This window comes from Scyliorhinus canicula, chromosome 3 (genome assembly GCF_902713615.1).
Source record: "Scyliorhinus canicula chromosome 3, sScyCan1.1, whole genome shotgun sequence".
Classification (NCBI taxonomy): domain Eukaryota; kingdom Metazoa; phylum Chordata; class Chondrichthyes; order Carcharhiniformes; family Scyliorhinidae; genus Scyliorhinus; species Scyliorhinus canicula.
Genome location: NC_052148.1, coordinates 186838308 through 186858938, shown reverse-complemented (window position 1 = coordinate 186858938; position 20631 = coordinate 186838308). Strand labels below are relative to the sequence as shown.

The following is a 20631-nucleotide window of genomic DNA, read 5'->3' as shown; positions in this document are numbered from 1 at the left end:
AAGACTCTCACTGTCCACCCTATCTAACCCTCTGACTATCTTATATGTCTCTATTAAGTCACCTCTCAGCCTTCTCCTCTCTAACGAAAACAACCTCAATTCCCTGAGCCTTTCCTCGTAAGACCTTCCCTCCATACCAGGCAACATCCTAGTAAATCTCCTCTGAACCCTTTCCAAAGCTTCCACATCCTTCCTATAATGTGGTGACCAGAACTGCACGCAGTACTCCAGGTGTGGCCGCACCAGAGTTATGTACAGCTGCAGCATGACCTTGTGGTTCCGAAACTCAATCCCCCTGCTTATAAAGGCTAGCACACCATATGCCTTCTTAACAGCCCTATTAACCTGGGTGGCAACTTTCAGGGATTTATGTACTTGGATGCCGAGATCTCTCTGTTCATCTACACTACCAAGAATCTTGCCATTAGCCCAGTACTCTGCATTCCTGTTACTCCTTCCAAAGTGAACCACCTCACACTTTTCCGCATTAAACTCCATCTGCCACCTCTCAGCCCAGCTCTGCAGCTTATCTATGTCCCTCTGTATCCTATAACATCCTTCAGCACTATCCACAACTCCACCGACCTTCGTGTCATCTGCAAATTTACTAACCCATCCTTCTACACCCTCTTCCAGGTCATTTATAAAAATGACAAACAGCAGTGGCCCCAAAACAGATCCTTGCGGTACACCACTAGTAACTGAACTCCAGGATGAACATTTGCCATCAACCACCACCCTCTGTCTTCTTTCAGCTAGCCAATTACTGATCCAAACCGCTAAATCACCTTCAATTCCATACTTCCTTATTTTCTGCAATAGCCTACCGTGGGGAACCTTATCAAACGCCTTACTGAAATCCATATACACCACATCAACAGCTTTACCCTGATCCACCTGTTTGGTCACCTTCTCAAAAAACTCAATAAGGTTTGTGAGACATGACCTACCCTTCACAAAACCGTGTTGAGTATCGCTAATCAACTTGTTCTTTTCAAGATGATTATAAACCCTATCTCTTATAACCTTTTCCAACATTTTACCCACAACCGAAGTAAGGCTCACAGGTCTATAATTACCAGGGTTGTCTCTACTCCCCTTCTTGAACAAGGGGACAACATTTGCTATCCTCCAGTCTTCCGGCACTATTCCTGTCGACAAAGACGACATAAAGATCAAGGACAAAGGCTCAGCAATCTCCTCCCTGGCTTCCCAGAGAATCCTAGGATAAATCCCATCTGGCCCAGGGGACTTATCTATTTTGACATTTTCTAAAATTGCTAACACCTCCTCCTTTTGAACCTCAATTCCATCTAGCCTGGTCGACTGAACCTGAGTGTTCTCCTCGACAACATTGTCTTTCTCCAGTGTAAACACTGACGAAAAATATCCATTTAAAGCTTCCCCTATCTCCTCTGATTCCACACACAACTTTCCACTACTATCCTTAATTGGCCCTAATCTTACTCGAGTCATTCTTTTGTTCCTGATATACCTATAGAAAGCCTTAGGGTTTTCCTTGATCCTATCCGCCAATGACTTTTCGTGTCCTCTCCTCGCTCTTCTTAACTCTCCCTTTAGGTCCTTCCTGGCTAACTTGTAACTCTCAAGTGCCCTAACTGAGCCTTCATGTCTCATCCTAACATAAGCCTTCTTCTTCCTCTTGACAAGTGCTTCAACTTCCTTAGTAAACCACGGCTCCCTTGCTCGACAACTTCCTCCCTGCCTGACAGGTACATACTTATCAAGGACACGCAGTAGCTGTTCCTTGAAAAAGCTCCACATTTCGATTGTACCCATCCCCTGCAGTTTCCTTCCCCATCCTATACCTCCTAAATCTTGCCGAATAGCATCATAATTGCCTTTCCCCCAGCTATAATTCTTGCCTTGCGGTATATACCTATCCCTGCCCATTGCTAAAGTAAACATGACCGAGTTGTGATCACTATCACCAAAGTGCTCACCTACATCTAAATCTAACACCTGGCCGGGTTCATTACCCAGTACCAAATCCAATGTGGCCTCGCCCCTTGTTGGCCTGTCTACATACTGTGTCAGAAAACCCTCCTGCACACACTGCACAAAAACTGACCCATCTATAGTACTCGAACTATAGTATTTCCAGTCAATATTTGGAAAGTTAAAGTCCCCCATAACAACTACCCTGTTACTCTCGCTCCTGTCAAGAATCATCTTTGCAATCCTTTCCTCTACATCTCTGGGACTATTCGGAGGTCTATAGACAACTCCCAACAGGGTGACCTCTCCTCTACTGTTCCTAACCTCGGCCCATACTGCCTCAGTAGACGAGTCCTCAAGCGTCCTTTCTACTGCCGTAATACTTTCCTTGATTAACAATGCCACACCCCCCCCTCTTTTACCATCTTCTCTGTTCTTACAGAAACATCTAAATCCTGGAACCTGCAACAACCATTCCTGTCCCTGCTCTACCCATGTCTCCGAAATCGCCACAACATCGAGATCCCAGGTACCAACCCATGCTGCAAGCTCACCCACCTTATTCCGGATGCTCCTGGCGTTGAAGTAGACACACTTCAAACCAGCGTCCTGCTTGCCGGTGCCCTCTTTCGAACTTTTAACCCTATCCCTGACCTCACTACTCTCAACATCCTGTACACTGGGACTATAATTTAGGTTCCCATCCCCCTGCTGAATTAGTTTAAACCCCCCCGAAGAGCACTAGCAAATCTCCCTCCCAGGATATTGGTACCCCTCTGGTTCAGGTGAAGACCATCCTGTTTGTAGAGGTCCCACCTACCCCAGAATGAGCCCCAATTATCCAGGAAACCAAAACCCTCCCTCCTGCACCATCCCTGTAGCCACGTGTTCAACTCCTCTCTCTCCTTATTTCTTACTTCGCTAGCACGTGGCACGGGTAACAACCCAGAGATAACAACTCTGTTTGTTCTAGCTCTCAGCTTCCACCCTAGCTCCCTGAATTTCTGTCTCAAATCCCCATCTCTCTTCCTACCTATGTCGTTGGTACCTATGTGGACCACGACTTGGGGCTGCTCCCCCTCCCCCTTAAGGATCCCAAAAACACGATCAGAGACATCACGAACCCTGGCACCTGGGAGGCAACACACCAACCGTGAGTCTCTTTCGTTCCCACAGAACCTCCTGTCTGTTCCTCTAACTATGGAGTCCCCAATGACAAGTGCTCTGTTCCTCTTCTCCCTTCCCTTCTGAACAACAGGGACAGACTCTGTGCCAGAGACCTGCGCCCTATTGCTTACCCCTGGTAAGTCGTCCCCCGCAACAGTATCCAAAACGGTATACTTGTTATAGAGGGGAACGACCACAGGGGATCCCTGCACTGCCTGCCGGTTCCCTCTGCTTCCCCTGACGGTAACCCATCTACTTTCTTCTTTTACCTGAGGTGTGACTACCTCCCTATAACTCCTCTCAATAACCTCCTCCGCCTCCCGAATGATCCGAAGTTCATCCAGCTCCAGCTCCAGGTCCCTAATGCGGCTCTCGAGGAGCTGGAGTTGGGTGCACTTCCCGCAGATGTAGTCAGAAGGGACACGAGAGGTGACCCTTTCCTCCCACATTCTGCAGGAGGAACATTCAACTGCCCTAGCCTCCATTCCCACTGAACTAACTTCCCAACTACTGAAAAATAAAAAAATAAAAAACTTATTAGTTTTAACCTGCCCTTCTGCCTTCAGAGATCCATTGGTAAACACGCCAATATCCCTTTTTCCTCGGAACTTTCCAGTGTCAGGCCATGCATTGAAAACTTCCTTGTCAAATTACTTCTTCCAAAGTGTATCACCTCACACCTTTCAGGGTTAAATTCCATTTGCCATGGTTCTGCCCATATGACCATCCCATCTATATCTTCCTGTAACCCAAGACACACAATAACCTCACTGTTAATCACCCGGCCAATCTTTGTGTCATCTGCAAATTTACTAATCCTACCCCCACATAGTCATCCATGTCATTTATATAAATGACAAACAATAAGGGACCCAGCACAGATCCCTGTGGTAAACCACTGGATACTGGCTTCTGGTCACTAAAGCAGCCGTCATTAATCACCCCGTGTCTCCTACAGCTAAGCCAATTTTGAATACACCTTATCAAGTTATCCTGTGCCCATGTGAATTTGTTTTTCTTTATAAGACCCCCATGTGGGACCTTGTCAAAGGCTTTGCTGAAATCCATGTAAACTACATCAACTGTACCACCTCATCTACACACCTGATCACAGGCTTAAAAAAATTAGCGGGGAGGGTGGAGGTAAAACAGAACAGATAAAAGACATCATGACTCAACAAAAACTGAGAGAGCATTTGAGGTGGAAGACTTGGTATGTGTAAAGAATTTTGGTGCTGGTCCAAATTGGATCCCTGGAACGGTGGTGGCCAGAACAGGTCCAGTGTTGTATGAAATAGATGTCCAAGAAAAAAGGTTGAAGAAATACCTGGATCATTCCAAAAGAGAATTGCACACAGAACCAGTGGAGCAGTCTGCCCCGAGTATGCCTGTCAGCGATATTACGTTGCAGCAAACCATCCTGAGGTAGAACCAGTTAATGTTCCAGTGGAGAAATTATCTGCACTGACAAATATTTGCATGTTGTGAGTCAACCCATTAAGGTTCAAACTGAATTTAACTCTACTGCTGGAGCATCTGTTAGTGAATTAAGATGCTCCCAAAGGATCAGGAAGTTCTAGATCAACTTAGCTTATAAGGGACTGTTGAGTTCAATTTGTTGTATGATATTGTAAATAGTTCCATTGTTATTGAACTGTGTTAATCAGGAACCTAAAGAGGAAGGGATGTGGTAGTGCGACCCTTTGAGGGGCAAGTTCTCAGAGGGTCATGTGACCTGTTCGGCCAATCAGGCCAGAGTGCGCGCATCATAGGTCTGAGCACAGGTTTTCATTGCCCGTTTTGGAATCTGGATTTGTGGAGTATGGTAACCTTTTTCTCACTCTCTGTAAATAGTTACTTCCCTTAATAAACTGTTCATTCGTTGATCTGCTTGGTGGTCCCCAGTCTTACAGGATACTACAATCTGTCATATTCATCTCAGTTTTAGGATCAGCCAGATATTAGTTCTTGCAGTCAGCTGTACAAGTGCAACAGAGCTCATTGTTTAGATCTTTCGGTAAGCTCCGAAAATGGAGGTTCTTCTTTCTTTTATTGCAAATATCTTTACAACCATGTTATTTGTTATACTTTATTTACTTCTTTATTTACTTCTTGAACAATATATTTAAATGAAAGGCTGATTTTCAGAATGTATATACAGGCATGGCTAGCCTGTGAGAAATGAAGACTTAAAATTGAGTAGGGCATTCCCTGTGATATTCTGGCCATCATGAAAAAAATCATTCGTTGATGTGCTGGAAAATATTTTTATAATAAGAAAACAAACAGTTCGAGGCTAAGATGTGAAGTTAGGTTTGCAAAGGTGAATTGTTTTCATTGACAGGAAGTTTTTACGTTTTTAGAGTGAGTTACGGGAGAGAAGGTTGAAAAATGTATAAAATATACCTTTTTATATTGGACTGACTGATAAATTGGCCAGTTGTTCCAGAGGGTGAGACTTCTGACCCACGCCCCTGATAATCAGCCCCACAGCGGAAATAGAGCATATTTTCTGCAGGTATACGTCTCTGCATGACAGGAACGTGAGCTGTTGCAGTATGAGCTTGCTGCAGCAACACAAAGCTGAACATTCAATTATCAAAACCTATGTTTGCAATTTCTCGATACCTACACTTGGTGATTCACTCGCAGAATTCCAGAAAAATTATATAAATCGCGAAAAGTGGTTTTATAGCCACTTATGAAATTCCTCTCGGCATTGTGCCAAAGTACTGTCCAAATAGCAGCTGAGTTAATTCAGGAACATGCTGTCATACTGCATGGAGAATGAGCAAATCTAAACTAATCAATGATAGCAATTGTCCATAGCAACTATTTTAATTTCACAAAACATTTCAAAAATACAAATATACCAAGATCTGAACCCAGAATGGAACCACTCTAAGAAGCCAAATATTTTGGTTACATGTATGTCATTCGGGGCCAAGTAATAACAAAAATGAGTTTGCTCCGATTTATTTAGATTGCCCCAGTGTATGGCATTTTGACTGGAATATATCCATCCTTGAGGAAGATTGAAATGATCTTAATGCTGCCACTGAATCTCAACCATGCACTAACTTGCTTTCTCTACTTCATATTCAGTTCCCCCAGTTATTCGGGTCTATCCAGAGAGTCAGGCTCGTGAACCAGGGGTGACAGCCAGCCTCAGGTGTCATGCTGAAGGCATTCCAAATCCTTTGATCAACTGGTTGAAAAATGGCATTGACATTATGCCCAAACTATCAAAACAGCTGAGTCTACAAGGTAATATGTTATTTGTACCTACGACATTATTACATAGGTGTTTTTGTATGAACCCAGATACAAAATATTTTATTGTTAGAGTTAGTTAAGAAATCACTATCTAGTACAGCTAACTGCAATTCTAAAAACACAACTGAACAGCACAAAATATAAAACATTGTGCTCTTTGTACACTGATCCAACAGAGAATTACGATGCAGTTTCATGTGCATCCTTTTGTTGTTTGTTTGTCTAAACTATATTTGGACCAGCCCATCCCATTTATGTTGATGGCCTCATAGAAAGGGACTTTTCAAGTGTACGATCAATAAGAGAGACTACATCCTGAGTAATTACAATTTGAATTAAACTGGGAAATTAATGCACAAGGGGAAAGAGGTGCATTTTGTTTGTTTTTCTTTCTAACCTTTTCACTATGTAGAAAGTGGTTTGGTCCTGCTGCAGGAGGAGAGGAATATTCAGTGAGTATTTCAGCTGCCTGTGTGGCAGCGGGGGTGGGGGGGGGGAAGACAGTCATGATGTCACAAGAAATTGATGAGTTGATTGGCCAGTAAATGCTCAGTGTAACGTCCAGTGTGTGAAAAATTAGGATGCGATTTAACTAACCTTAATTGGTCCACGGGCTTCATGCTACAAATGATTGTCCTGCTGGCTGATTTGCTGGGGCTGTACCTGCCAGCTTTCAACTAACAAGATGGAGCAACACTTAAACCGATCCCGCACAGAAAACCTCACACAGCTTACAGCCATGCCACCGAACAGATCATCTCCAAGATTCAGGGATTCCGACGTGTCCCAACGAGATGCCCTGTTCCTCCAATGGACTCGGAAGGTCAGCCATAGGGCATCCAGTGTTGCCTGTGCGGAAGACACAGCGGCGGTCAGCTTGGGGAGTCTCACCAGGAGGATCGGCATCCAGTGCCGTAAGAAGATCAACGACCTCCACTGGGCCGCAAGGGTGTGTTGGCATCAACCCCTGGCTCTGGCCCCGCCTCCCATCCTTGTCCTTAACCCCCCCCCCCCCCCTCCCGACGACCATGCCTCTGGCACACCCCCACCCACCACCATATCTGCCCCCCAGTCTGTACGATGCCTGAAGTGTGAGGCTCACAATGCCCTCTCTGTGTCCCCACAGAAGAAGTTTGCCCACAACATATAGGAGCGAACCCAGATGAGCGACGGGGTGCCAGACATCAGAGCCATCATCCCTTATGAGAAACAGGCCCTGGAGGTCATGTGGATGGCTTTGGACAGATCGGCCACTGACGCAGAGTTTGGTGTACGGTGCAGAGTTGAGGATCCACCAGCCCCCACCCTGATGCCCGATCAAAAGTAAGTTGTTAATGCCAGACAGAATGTTCCTCCCTTCCACTGGCCACATGTCCATTCTCTGGCAGGATTTCCATCAGAGGGTGTCTGCTCATCTGGAGTGGCCCCGCCCACTGCTTCCCTGGAGATCATGTTGGAGGAGAACTCCGAGGATGCCCACCATCATCACGTCATGGCTTTCAACCCCACCCTCTACCTGCTAGACCTTGCTGACACACTGCAGAGCATGTCCCAGTCTCAGGTGGGCATTGCCGAAGCACTCCAGAGCATGTCACGGTCGCTAGGATAAATGTCCTGGTCTCAGGTGGACCTTTCTGAGGCACTCCAGAGCATAGCTCGGTCACTGGGGGATGTGTACTGGTCTCAGGCAGACCTTTCTGGGGTGTTCCAGAGCATGGCACAGTCACTGAGGAGCATTGCTGAGGGCGTTGACACCATGGTTCAGCCAATGGGGAGCCGCCAAGGCTGGCAGAACCAGATGACGCAGAGCCATTCAGAGCTCAATCCAGCTGCCCTTCCATTCCCGAGTTTACCCCTAGGGCCCAATGGGCTCTGACAGGGGGGAAGGCCACTGGTGCTAACCCAGAGACTCCCTGTGGGCTGGCAATGATGGGCTCCAGCTCCCCCGAGTCTACCCACCCCCCCCCCCCCCCCCCCCCCCCCCGGCAGACAACCGCATCTCAGTCAGCCTCCAGAATAGGGTGGTAGGGCGAGGCATGTTCCTCCGGCCCAGAGCCCCCAGAGGACGCCCGCCACGTCCATCAATGGTCATGGGGCATGGTAAGCAGTAGGTTGCCTCCACCTGTGATGTTGTTACGACACCCTGCGCAGGTGGGCGGTCACTTCCAACCCTACAGACCCGGAGTCCCAACATAAGTGAATTTAAAAATATTTTGTGTTTTCCTGAGATTATTCCTTGACTATTCAGCCTCCAGAATAGGGTGGTAGGGCGAGGCATGTTCCTCCGGCCCAGAGCCCCCAGAGGACGCCCGCCACGTCCATCAATGGTCATGGGGCACGGTAAGCAGTAGGTTGCCTCCACCTGTGATGTTGTTACGACACCCTGCACAGGTGGGCGGTCACTTCCAACCCTACAGACCCGGAGTCCCAACATAAGTGAATTTAAAAATATTTTGTGTTTTCCTGAGATTATTCCTTGACTATTCAAATGAATTACAGACATCAGCTTTATAAGTAAAACACTAACAATCTATTTATCAATTATAAGACGAAAAGATGAATATATGAAGAAATAACAGAACATTTTGTGCAGACTCGATGTGCTGAATGGCATCCTTCTGCACTGTCGGCATTCTAATTCTATGACAATGGTCTACCAGTCTACCTAATCCCAAAACCCCATCCCGCCCTCCACCCACATAAGACAGACACACGGGAAGGGTGGAGAGGATTTAAAGAAAATGGGGATTAAGTCATCTTTATTATCGTAATCTTTATTAATACTTCAATTAAGTTACTTTGAAAATCCCCTCGTCACCACACCACAGTGGCTGCTTGGGTACACTGAGGGAGAATTCAGAATATCCAATTTAGCAAACACGTCTTTCAGGACTTGTGGGAGGAAACTGGAGTACCCGGCGGAAACTCAAGCAGACACGGGGAAAACACGCGGACTCCGACACAGACAGTGACCCAAGCCAAGAATCGAACTTGGGACCCTAGTGCTGTGAAGAAACAGTGCATGGACAGAGTGGATGGTCAGATGCTCTTTCCTTGGATCAGAGAGTAGGGCAGCATGGTAGCACAGTGGGTAGCACTGTTGCTTCACAGCTCCAGGGTCCCAGATTCGATTCCTGGCTTGGGTCACTGTCTGTGTGGAGTCTGCACGGTCTCCCCATGTCTGCGTGGGTTTCCTCCAGGTGTTCCGATTTCCTCCCACAAGTTCCAAAAGACGTGCTATTCGGTAATTTGGATATTCTGAACTCTCTCTCTGTGTACCCGAACAGGCGCCAGAATGTGTCGACTAGGGGCTATTCACAGTCACTTCATTGCAGTGTTAATGTAAGCCTACTTGTGACAATAAATATTACTTTACTTTTACTTTAAGTACTCGGGGAAGTAGTTTTAAAGTGCGTGGGGAACAGGGGAAGTCATAGAAGCACATAACATAGTACCCCCCCCCCCCCCCCCCCCACTCACCACCACCACCGGCAGATGGAGCTTCTGCCTTCCTGAGATATTACTGGGCTTTATATCGGAACGTTTGCAGGTCTTTCGTTTTCCTGATTTCGGTGCAGGAACTGTGCAGGAACTCTGGCTGTGTTACGAAGAATGCTCTCAGTTTAAGCTTAAATTTAAGCTCTTCCGAGTACCTGAGACAGAGTGTTGGAGTGCTGCAGACCTGTGGAAAAATGGCTTGCACACTCTCATTCCATTCTGTTTGTTGCCTTTGTCTTTTAAGCCATGATGTGGCGATGCCGCCGTTGGACAGGGGTGAGCACAGTAAGAAGTCTTACAACACCAGGTTGAAGTCCAACAGGTTTGTTTTGAATCACCAGCTTTCGGAGCACAGCTCCTTCCTCAGGTGAATGGTTCTGGATTCACCTGAGGAATTAGCTGTGCTCCGAAAGCTAGTGATTCGAAACAAACATGTTGGACTTTAACCTGGTGGTGTAAGACTTCTTACTGTGCCTTTGAAGCAAGAGAACCTTCACAGGTCTGACTGACAGTTTCTAAAAGCCCCTGGCAGTGAGAGAGAACAGAGAGAAAAACTTCAAGCTACATCAGGGCTGAACTCTACTTAGAACTGACAAAATGGCACAGGCTTCTGTTCCAGAAGTTTCTGAAAAACGCCACCCATCCCAAACAAGAATCATCCATGGCCCAGATTCCAAACAAGCTGATTGGCTGCTTGCCAAGTCTATCAAACTGACATCATGGGCTCTGCCACAAAACCTAAAAGGGAAGTCCTGATTAGTCCATTAGAGCAAGGATGTTTCAGTTTGTCCAAAGTCTGTTGTTTAAGCAGACATCCCAATTATGCAGCAGCTAACCAGAAGACAGTAGCTTGAAGGCAGGCAGCAGGGCAGGGATTAACAGGTCCTCCAGCAACCTGCACGGCTCCCAAACCAGGAGCAGCAGATAGCCATTGACACAAAAATTCACCAGTAGGTCATAAAGGCATCCGGATGCAACCTCCGCGTTGAGCACAGTGGAACCGGGCCGCCGTACCACCACTTCTTCTGTTTTGGCACCTGGTCTCATTAACAAGTAACACAGTTCCAGACATAAGTCAATAAACAGTTAAAAGTCAATGAACAAAATATTCCAGTTAAGATATCAACAAACTGCAAGAACAAACTCTCCTCCATCTTCATCCAAGTAGTAGGCCAGCCAAAATCCTCTCTAGGCCTCATTACAGGTCAAAGAAAGCAGAATGGCTGCTACAAGCAGAAATAAGGCATAGGTATTTGCAGTAGCAGGCTGTCTTCCTCCTCTTTCTCCCCCTATACCAGCTTCCAGCAGCAGAATTTCAAAACAGGAACAGTCAGCACCTGAGCCACAGTAACTCAAAGCATAGCATAGGAGTGAAAAAGCATCTCTTCTCCTTCTTCAGACTGGCAGTAGGCTTGTTCACATCTTTCTTTTGCCTAATTCCAGGCTTCTGGTGTAGAAAAGGTAGCCAGCAAACAAAACACTAAGGTCTCAAAGCAATTTTGTAGCCACTTGTGCACACAACCTCCAGCCACTTGGGAGCTGTGAAGTGCTCACTTTACTACGATTGCCAGTTCCCTATTATCAATAGCCTTCAGTCGCATGGCCAGAGGCGGCCACGGTCAGTGGGAGTTATGGGTGGTCAGTGGCACAGATGGGTGGTAGCTATAGTTGCCGCTGTTATGTTAATCGATCAAGGGGGTGGCATTGCAGACCCACAGGGGCTGAGACATCCACACCCCACACCCCTAGCCCAGGAGCAAAACCCCCCTCACCGATGGCGGCACCCCCCCCCCCCCCCCGACTGAGCCCCCCCCCCCCCCCCCCCCCGCACCCCCAGGCTCCCCCTCCCCCTGAGCACTGGAGGAATAGCCCCAGTGCCCCCAAGCAAGATGGCTACTCACATCCTCGGATCGTCACAGCAGCTAATCCACCAACTTCACGTTTTTAATAAGTTGTATTAATTGGCACCCATGTGACCGCTTGCAGGAGAGGCGGTTATATCACGGCAGGCTGTTAGGCAGGAGCTCGTTCCCGTTAATGGTATGGAGATCAGCTTTGATTGGTGATTATTGGCTTCTTGCCACGCCAAGGCAGGAGTCAGTTTTTGCCAACGGGAGCAGGCAGGTTAGATCGCATACTGATTGGCGCCTGGCACGGTTCCCAATTTGGCCCCTCCCATAATCGAACGGCCGCTTCACACTCTCGCGCAAGCATGACACTGCCATTAAAATGTGCGCCTAGTATCTGGAATAAGGGAGGTTAGAGCCATATATAGTAAGGAAATACAAGTAATCTAAAATAGAGTAGAATTACTGCAAGAGAACTTTAAGACATGGCAGGGTGCCTCAGTTGAGTGGAATGTGTGTCCTGTAATATGTATGAATTCGTGGTTGCTACCGGTGTCCTGGATGACCCTCTATGCTGGAGTCATTGTGGCACATTGCGAGGCTCAGAGCTAAATGGATAGCACGTTCAGAGAGGTAATCACATCACAGCTTGAGACCCTGGAGCAGAGAGGGAAAGGGTGACCAACAGGCAGTTCAAGAGAACTAGGCAGGTACTGCAGGAATCCTCTGTTGTCCCACTCAGAAATTGCTTTTTCATTTTGGAAGCTGGTTCCTCAGAGTAGTGCAGTCAGAGAAGGTTTGTGACATCACAAGCTGCTTGGCTGTGCAGGAGGAGAGGAAGAAAAAGGGAAGAGCAATAGTGATAGTTGATTAATTAGTTAAGGAACAGAAATGTGTTTCTGTTGCCATAGATATGATTCTAGGATGGCATGTTGTCTTCCTAGTGCCAGGGTTAAGGACTGCTGAGAACAAAGAACAAAGAAAATTAAAGCACAGTGTTGCTCGTTCTGGGTGAGTGTGCTTTACACCCAATTTGGCTCTGTTTTATTCCTTAGCTCTAGAGTCGCCAGGTATCGTTAAGATACCGCCACAAGATTCAAGTTCAAGTTCAGACCAATAACTCAATACACCAGTTAGTAAGTTCAAAAAAGACACATTTATTATAATACAGTTATCTACTACTTATGCATATAAAACTAAAAGACTAGGCTATTCCTACCACTAACAGGCCAATGCTTATCTGGAATAAGGGAACTGCCGGATCAGGGAACAATGGCCTCTTGCTTTGTCCTGGATCTGCAGGCTTCCAGTTGGTGTGGACTAAAGGGGTCAGAAGTGTCTACTCTCGTAGCGTGCGTTGTATGACACTTACTTGATGGCGGCTGCTGACCAGGCCTCTCCTTCTCAAGGTTCTTCTGCTGCAAAGGTGTTCTGCTGGGAGGGCCGGCTGGTCAAGAAGAACGAATCAGTCCTGAGACCTGACTTTTATAGGTCCCAGGGGCTTCGCATCCTTCAGGGCGGACCCTCTATAAACCCGCAATCGATTGGGTCTCTTCCCAATTGATTGATTTGAATTTCCCCAATAACGGGGCTGTCCCTTGATCACCGGGCGGTTCCTTACACCTTATTGGTGTCCTTTGTCTCAGACTCCACTCGCGCCGGAATGTCTGACCTTCCATAGAATGTAGCGATTGCAGTTAACTGTTGTGTCCATTGTGGCTGGGAATCACCGTGAATCGCTCACTTAATATGCACATCTCGTTAGTTACAATTCTGTCTAGTTTCTGTAGCAGCTAGAATACAAGGGATTCTGCAGACTGTTTGTTTCTTTGCCAATGTCCATTTGTCCCTGTAATCTTTGCGTTCTTCCATTTTGTGTGAGGAAGTCGCCAACCCAGGTGGCCACAACCCAGCCTGCGCCGATCCAGATCCTTTATTTAAACTTGTTGCCTATTTTCCAATGATCTACTTCCCTCTGTTCCCTGCCCGTTCATATATCTGTCCAGATGCATCGTGCCCGCCTCTCCCACCTCCGCTGGCAAAGCGTTCCAGGCACCCACCACCCTCTGCGTAAAAAACTTTCCATGCACATCTCATAGAACATAGAACATAGAACATAGAATGATACAGCGCAGTACAGGCCCTTCGGCCCTCAATGTTGCACCGACATGGAAAAAATCTAAAGGCCATCTAACCTACACTATGCCCTTATCATCCATATGCTTATCCAATAAATTTTTAAATGCCCTCAATGTTGGCGAGTTCACTACTGTTGCAGGTAGGGCATTCCATGGCCTCACCACTCTTTGCGTAAAAAAACCCACCTCTGACCTCTGTCCTATATCTATTACCCCTCAATTTAAGGCTATGTCCTCTTGTGCTAGCCACCTCCATCCGCAGGAGAAGGCTCTCGCTGTCCACCCTATCTAACCCTCTGATCATTTTGTATGCCTCTATTAAGTCACCTCTTAACCTTCTTCTCTCTAACGAAAACAACCTCAAGTCCATCAGCCTTTCCTCATAAGATTTTCCCTCCATACCAGGCAACATCCTGGTAAATCTCCTCTGCACCCGTTCCAAAGCTTCCACGTCCTTCCTATAATGAGGCGACCAGAACTGTACGCAATACTCCAAATGCGGCCGTACTAGAGTTTTGTACAACTGCAACATGACCTCATGGCTCCGGAACTCAATCCCTCTACCAATAAAGGCCAACACACCATAGGCCTTCTTCACAACCCTATCAACCTGGGTGGCAACTTTCAGGGATCTATGTACATGGACACCGAGATCCCTCTGCTCATCCACACTACCAAGAATTTTACCATTAGCCAAATATTCCGCATTTCTGTTATTCTTTCCAAAGTGAATCACCTCACACTTCTCCACATTAAACTCCATTTGCCACCTCTCAGCCCAGCTCTGCAGCTTATCTATGTCCCTCATCCTTCCGCACTGTCTACAACTCCACCGACTTTAGTGTCGTCTGCAAATTTACTCACCCATCCTTCTGCGCCCTCCTCTAGGTCATTTATAAAAATGACAAACAGCAACGGCCCCAGAACAGATCCTTGTGGTACGCCACTCGTAACTGAACTCCATTCTGAACATTTCCCATCAACTACCACTCTCTGTCTTCTTTCAACTAGCCAATTTCTGATCCACATCTCTAAATCACCCTCAATCCCCAGCCTCCGTATTTTCTGCAATAGCCGACCGTGGGGAACCTTATCAAACGCTTTACTGAAATCCATATACACCACATCAACTGCTCTACCCTCGTCTACCTGTTCAGTCACCTTCTCAAAGAACTCGATAAGGTTTGTGAGGCATGACCTACCCTTCACAAAACCATGCTGACTGTCCCTAATCATATTATTCCTATCTAGATGATTATAAATCGTATCTTTTACTTAAATCTCCCTTAAACTTTCTCCCTCTCACCTTGAAATCATGACCCCTTGTAATTGACACCCCCACTCTTGGAAAAAGCTTGTTGCTATCCACCCTGTCCATACCTCTCATAATTTTGTAGACCTCAATCAGGTCCCCACTCAACCTCCGTCTTTCCAACGAAAAAAATCCTAATCTACTCAACCTTTCTTCATAGCTGGCACCCTCCATACCAGGCAACATCCTGGTGAACCTCCTCTGCACTCCCTCTAAAGCATCCACATCCTTCTGGTGATGTGGCAACCAGAACTGCACGCAGTATTCCAAATGTGGCCGATCCAAAGCCCTATACAACTGTAACATGACCTGCTGACTCTTGTACTCAATACTCTGTCCAATGAAGGCAAGCATGCTGTGTGCCTCTTGACCACTCTATTGACCTGCGTTGCCACCTTCAGGGTACAATGGACCTGAACTCCCAGATCTCTCTGTACATCAATTTTCCGCCTGGACTCTTCCGTTGACTGTATAGTCCGCTTGTGAATTTGATCTTCCAAAATGCATCACCTCGCATTTTCTTGGATTGAACTCCATCTGCCATTTCTCTGCCCAACTCTCTATCTATATTTTGCTGTATTTTCTGACGGTCCTCCTCACTATCTTAGTATCCACCAATCTTAGTATCATCTGCAAACCTGCTCATCAGACCACTTATACCTTCGTCCAGATCATTTATGTATATCACAAACAAAAGTAGTCCGAGCACGGATCCCTATGGAAAAGGAAGCATACATAGGGTCGAGGCGACTCACAACTGATGAAGCTTTGGACGAATATCGGGAAAGTAGGACAAATCTCAAACACGCAATAAAGAGGGCTAAAAGGGGTCATGAAATATCTTTGGCTAACAGGGTTAAGGAAAATCCAAAAGTGACCACTAGTCACCTTTCTCCATTTTGAGACACTCCCTTCCACCACTACTCTCTGTCTCCTGTGGCCCAGCCAGTTCTTTATCCATATAGCTAGTACACCCTGAACCACATACGACTTCACTTTTTCCATCAACCTGCCAAGGGAAACTTTATCAAACGCCTTACTGAAGTCCATGTATATGACATCTACAGCCCTTGCCTCATCAATTAACTTTGTCACTTCCTCAAAGAATTCTATTAGGTTTGTAAGACATGACCTTCCCTGCACAAAACCATGCTGCCTATCACTGATAAGTCTATTTTCTTCCAAATGTGAATAGATCCTATCCCTCAGTATCTTCTCCAACAGTTTGCCTACCATTGACGTCAAGCTCAAAGGTCTATAATTCCCTGGATTATCCCTGCTACCCTTCTTAAACAAAGGGACAACATTAGCAATTCTCCAGTCCTGCGGGACCTCACCCGTGCTCAAGGATGCTGCAAAGATATCTGTTAAGGCCCCAGCTATTTCGTCCCTTTTTTCCCTCAGTAACCTGGGATAGATTCCATCCGGTCCTGGGGACTTGTCCACCTTAGCACTCTTCCTTAGGACCACTCTCGTCTATGTCCATGATTATTCTAAAACTTAGGGAATTGTGATCGCTATTCCCAAAGTAATGACTGACTGAAACTTCAACCACCTGACCGGGATCATTCCCCAATACCAGGTCCAGTATGGCCCCTTCCCGAGTTGGACTATTTACATACTGCTCTAAAAAACTCTCCTGGATGCTCCTTACAAATCCTGCTCCATCTACATCTCCAACACTACATGAGTCCCATTCAATGTTGGGGAAGTTAAAATCTCCCATCACAATGACCCTATTGCTCCTACATTGTTCTATAATCTGTCTACATATTTGTATCTCCAGTTCACGCTCGCTTTTGGGAGGCCTGTAGTAAAGTCCCAACAATGTTACTGCACCCTTCCTATTTCTTATCTCTATCTATATTGCCTCAGTGCTCGAATCCTCCATCGTGCCCTCCGTAATCACAGCTGTGATATCATCTCTGACTAGTAATGCAACTAATTGGGGCTCATTCTGGGGTAGGTGGGACCTCTGCAAACAGGATGGTCTTCACCTGAACCAGAGGGGTACCAATATCCTGGGAGGGAGATTTGCTGGTGCTCTTCGGGGGGGTTTAAACTAATTCAGCAGGGGGATGGGAACCTAAATTGTAGTCCCAGTGTATAGGATGTTGAGAGTAGTGAGGTCAGGGATAGGGTTAAAAGTTCGAAAGAGGGCACCGGCAAGCAAGATGCTGGTTTGAAGTGTGTCTACTTCAACGCCAGGAGCATCTGGAATAAGGTGGGTGAGCATGGGTTGGTACCTGGGATCTCGATGTTGTGGGGATCTTGGAGACATGGGTAGAGCAGGGACAGGAATGGTTGTTGCAGGTTCCAGGTTTTAGATGTTTCTATAAGAACAGAGAAGATGGTAAAAGAGGGGGGGGGGGGGGGCATTGTTAATCAAGGAAAGTATTATGGCGGTAGAAAGGACATTTGAGGACTCGTCTACTGAGGTAGTATGGGCCGAGGTTAGGAACAGTAGAGGAGAGGTCACCCTGTTGGGAGTTGTCTATAGACCTCCGAATAGTTCCAGAGATGTAGAGGAAAGGATTGCAAAGATGATTCTCGACAATTGATCATGCCTCAGGGAATGCTTCTACCCATTTAGTAAAGGTGTTGATTACAACCAGCACGTACTTGAAACTGTTTCTGCAAGGGGGAAGGGGACCAATGTAATCAATTTGCAAATTTGTCCAAGGGCCATTCACAGGCCGGGTGTGACGTAATTGTCCTTTCTTTGAGTAACGTTCAGGATTGTTCTGAGCACAGATAAGGCAATTCTCGACATAATGGGTTACATCGCTTTTTAAGTCAGGCGCCCAACACAAAGGTCTTAAATGGGCAATGGTATTGTCTATCCCTTGATGTCCGTGTCCGTCATGAAATTGGTGAATGAGCTGGTTTCTGTCCTGGGTGGGAACCACATAAATTCAGTTTTTTAAAACTATGCCGTCCTGTACAGTCAGTACGTCCTTCCATTTATCATAGGGGGCTGGGAAGGTGCCGCCTGAAACCTGTTTGAGGGTGTTGTCTGCTTTTTGGGCTTGAGATAGATCCTCAATATTGGTCTGGGAAACCTGGACTGAGTGTATCGGTTCACTTTCGGGTGGCTGCCAGAAGTGACCATGGCATGATCCTGCTTTAGCTAAGGCGACTGCCTTTACATTACAGGGTGGGGAGGAGCGATGATGGCTTCTTATTTTAATGACAGCGTTTGTGCGATCTGAGGCTGTCTTGAGAATGTGCTTTAAAAATGGGGCAGAGGGTAGGGGTTTTCAATCGGCTGAAATAAAACCTCGAGATTCCCACGGGGCAGGAATTCTGTTAAGCTGTTGCACACATACAGGCTGTCGGAGTGTATGTCTGCGTGAGTTGGAAAAGAGTTGGGGTGCTGAACTACATAGGCCAAGGGTGCGAATTCTGCTGCTTGTGAACCTAGGTGGCCGGGCAATTTTAAAGAGATCTCTTCCAGTGGGCGTCCCTGCGCGTCTTCCATGTAAATTCCACAACCAGTAATTCTAACTCCATTTTTGAACCGTCTGCATAAATTTTTTAAGTATTCCCTGTGGTTTGGGAATCCTGTGTCTTACTGCCTGCTCGTGGGTATAATTGACTTTGGGATAAAGGGTCCTGTTTGGTGTTGGGCTGCTATGATCTGGCACTCATGTGGGGTCCCTGCATATTGGAGATTATCCGCCAGAAATGTGTGGGTTTTGGTGGATTTACCGTAATGTCCCTGCCTTGTAATAGTAGTGTCCAGCGAGCTGCTCTGATTTGGCTGACTGAACCGTCCTTTAATCTACCGTCTGGTAATAGTTCCGTGGGGGTGTGCTCGCTTTAGACTGTGAATAGAACATAGAACATTACAGCGCAGTACAGGCCCTTCGGCCCACGATCTTGCGCCGTCCTGTGAAACCCCTCTAAAGTCCCTCTACACAATTCCCTTATCGTCCATATGCCTATCCAATGACTATTTGAATGCGTTTAGTGTTGGCGAGTCCACTACTGTTGCAGGCAGGGCATTCCACACCCTTACTACTCTCTGAGTAAAGAATCTACCTCTGACATCTGTCCTATATCTATCTCCCCTCAATTTAAAGCTATGTCCCCTCATGCTGGACATCACCATCCGAGGAAAAAGGCTCTCAATGTCCACCCTATCTAATCCTCTGATCATCTTGTATGCCTCAATTAAGTCACCTTCTTCTCTCTAACGAAAACAGCCTCAAGCCCTTCAGCCTTTCCTCATCTGATCTTCCCTCCATACCAGGCAACATTCTTGTAAATCTCCTCTGTACCCTTTCCAATGCTTCCACATCCTTCCTATAATGTGGCGACCAGAACTGCACACAATACTCCAAATGCGGCCGCACCAGAGTTTTGTACAACTGCAACATGACCTCATGGCTCCGAAACTCAATTCCTCTACCAATAAAAGCTAACACACCGTACGCCTTCTTAACAACCCTCTCAACCTGGGTGGCAACTTTCAGGGATCTATGGACATGGACACCGAGATCTCTCTGCTCGTCCACACTACCAATAATCTTACCATTCGCCCAGTACTCTGCCTTCCTGTTATTCCTTCCAAAATGAATCACCTCACACTTTTTTGCATTAAACTCCATTTGCCACCTGTCAGTCCAGCTCTGCAGCTTATCTATGTCCCTCTGTAACTTGTAACATCCTTCTGCACTGTCCACAACTCCACCGACTTTAGTGTCATCTGCAAATTTACTCACCCATCCTTCTATGCCCTCCTCCAGGTCATTTATAAAAATGACAAACAGCAACGGCCCCAAAACAGATCCTTGTGGCACACCACTAGTAACTGGACACCAGTCAGAGCATTTCCCATCAACCACCACTCTTTGTCTTCTATCAGCTAGCCAATTTCTGATCCAAACTGCTAAATCACCCTGAATCCCATGCCGCTGTATTTTCTGCAATAGCCTACCGTGGGGAACCTTATCAAACACTTTACTGAAATCCATATACACCACATCAACTGCTTTACCCTCATCCACCTCTTTGGTCACCATCTTGAAGAACTCAATGAGGTTTGTGAGGCACGACCTACCCTTCACAGAACCATGTTGACTATCTCTAATCAAATTATTCCTTTCCAGATGATTATACATCCTATCTCTTATAAACCTTTCCTAGACTTTCCCCACAACAGAAGTAAGGCCCACTGGCCTATAGTTACCGGGGTTATCTCTACTCCCCTTCTTGTACAAAGGGACAACATTTCCTATCCTCCAGTCCTCTGGCACTATTCCTGTAGACAAAGATGACTTAAAGATCAAAGCCAAAGGCTCAGCAATCTCCTCCCTAGCTTCCCAGAGAATCCTAGGATAAATCCCATCCGGCCCAGGGGACTTATCTATTTTCACACTTTCCAGAATCGCTAACACCTCCTCCTTATGAACCTCAAGCCCTTCTAATC

The 20631-nt window shown here is 46.5% G+C and overlaps 1 protein-coding gene across 1 annotated transcript in view; it reads left to right on the top strand.

Moving 5' to 3' along the window:
* LOC119963175 (follistatin-related protein 5-like) overlaps nucleotides 1-20631 on the top strand; it is an 877034-nt gene that overhangs the window by 665972 nt on the left and 190431 nt on the right. Inside the window, 1 exon segment of the mRNA XM_038791890.1 lies at nucleotides 6232-6393. Within this exon segment, the coding sequence (XP_038647818.1) occupies nucleotides 6232-6393 (162 nt within the window).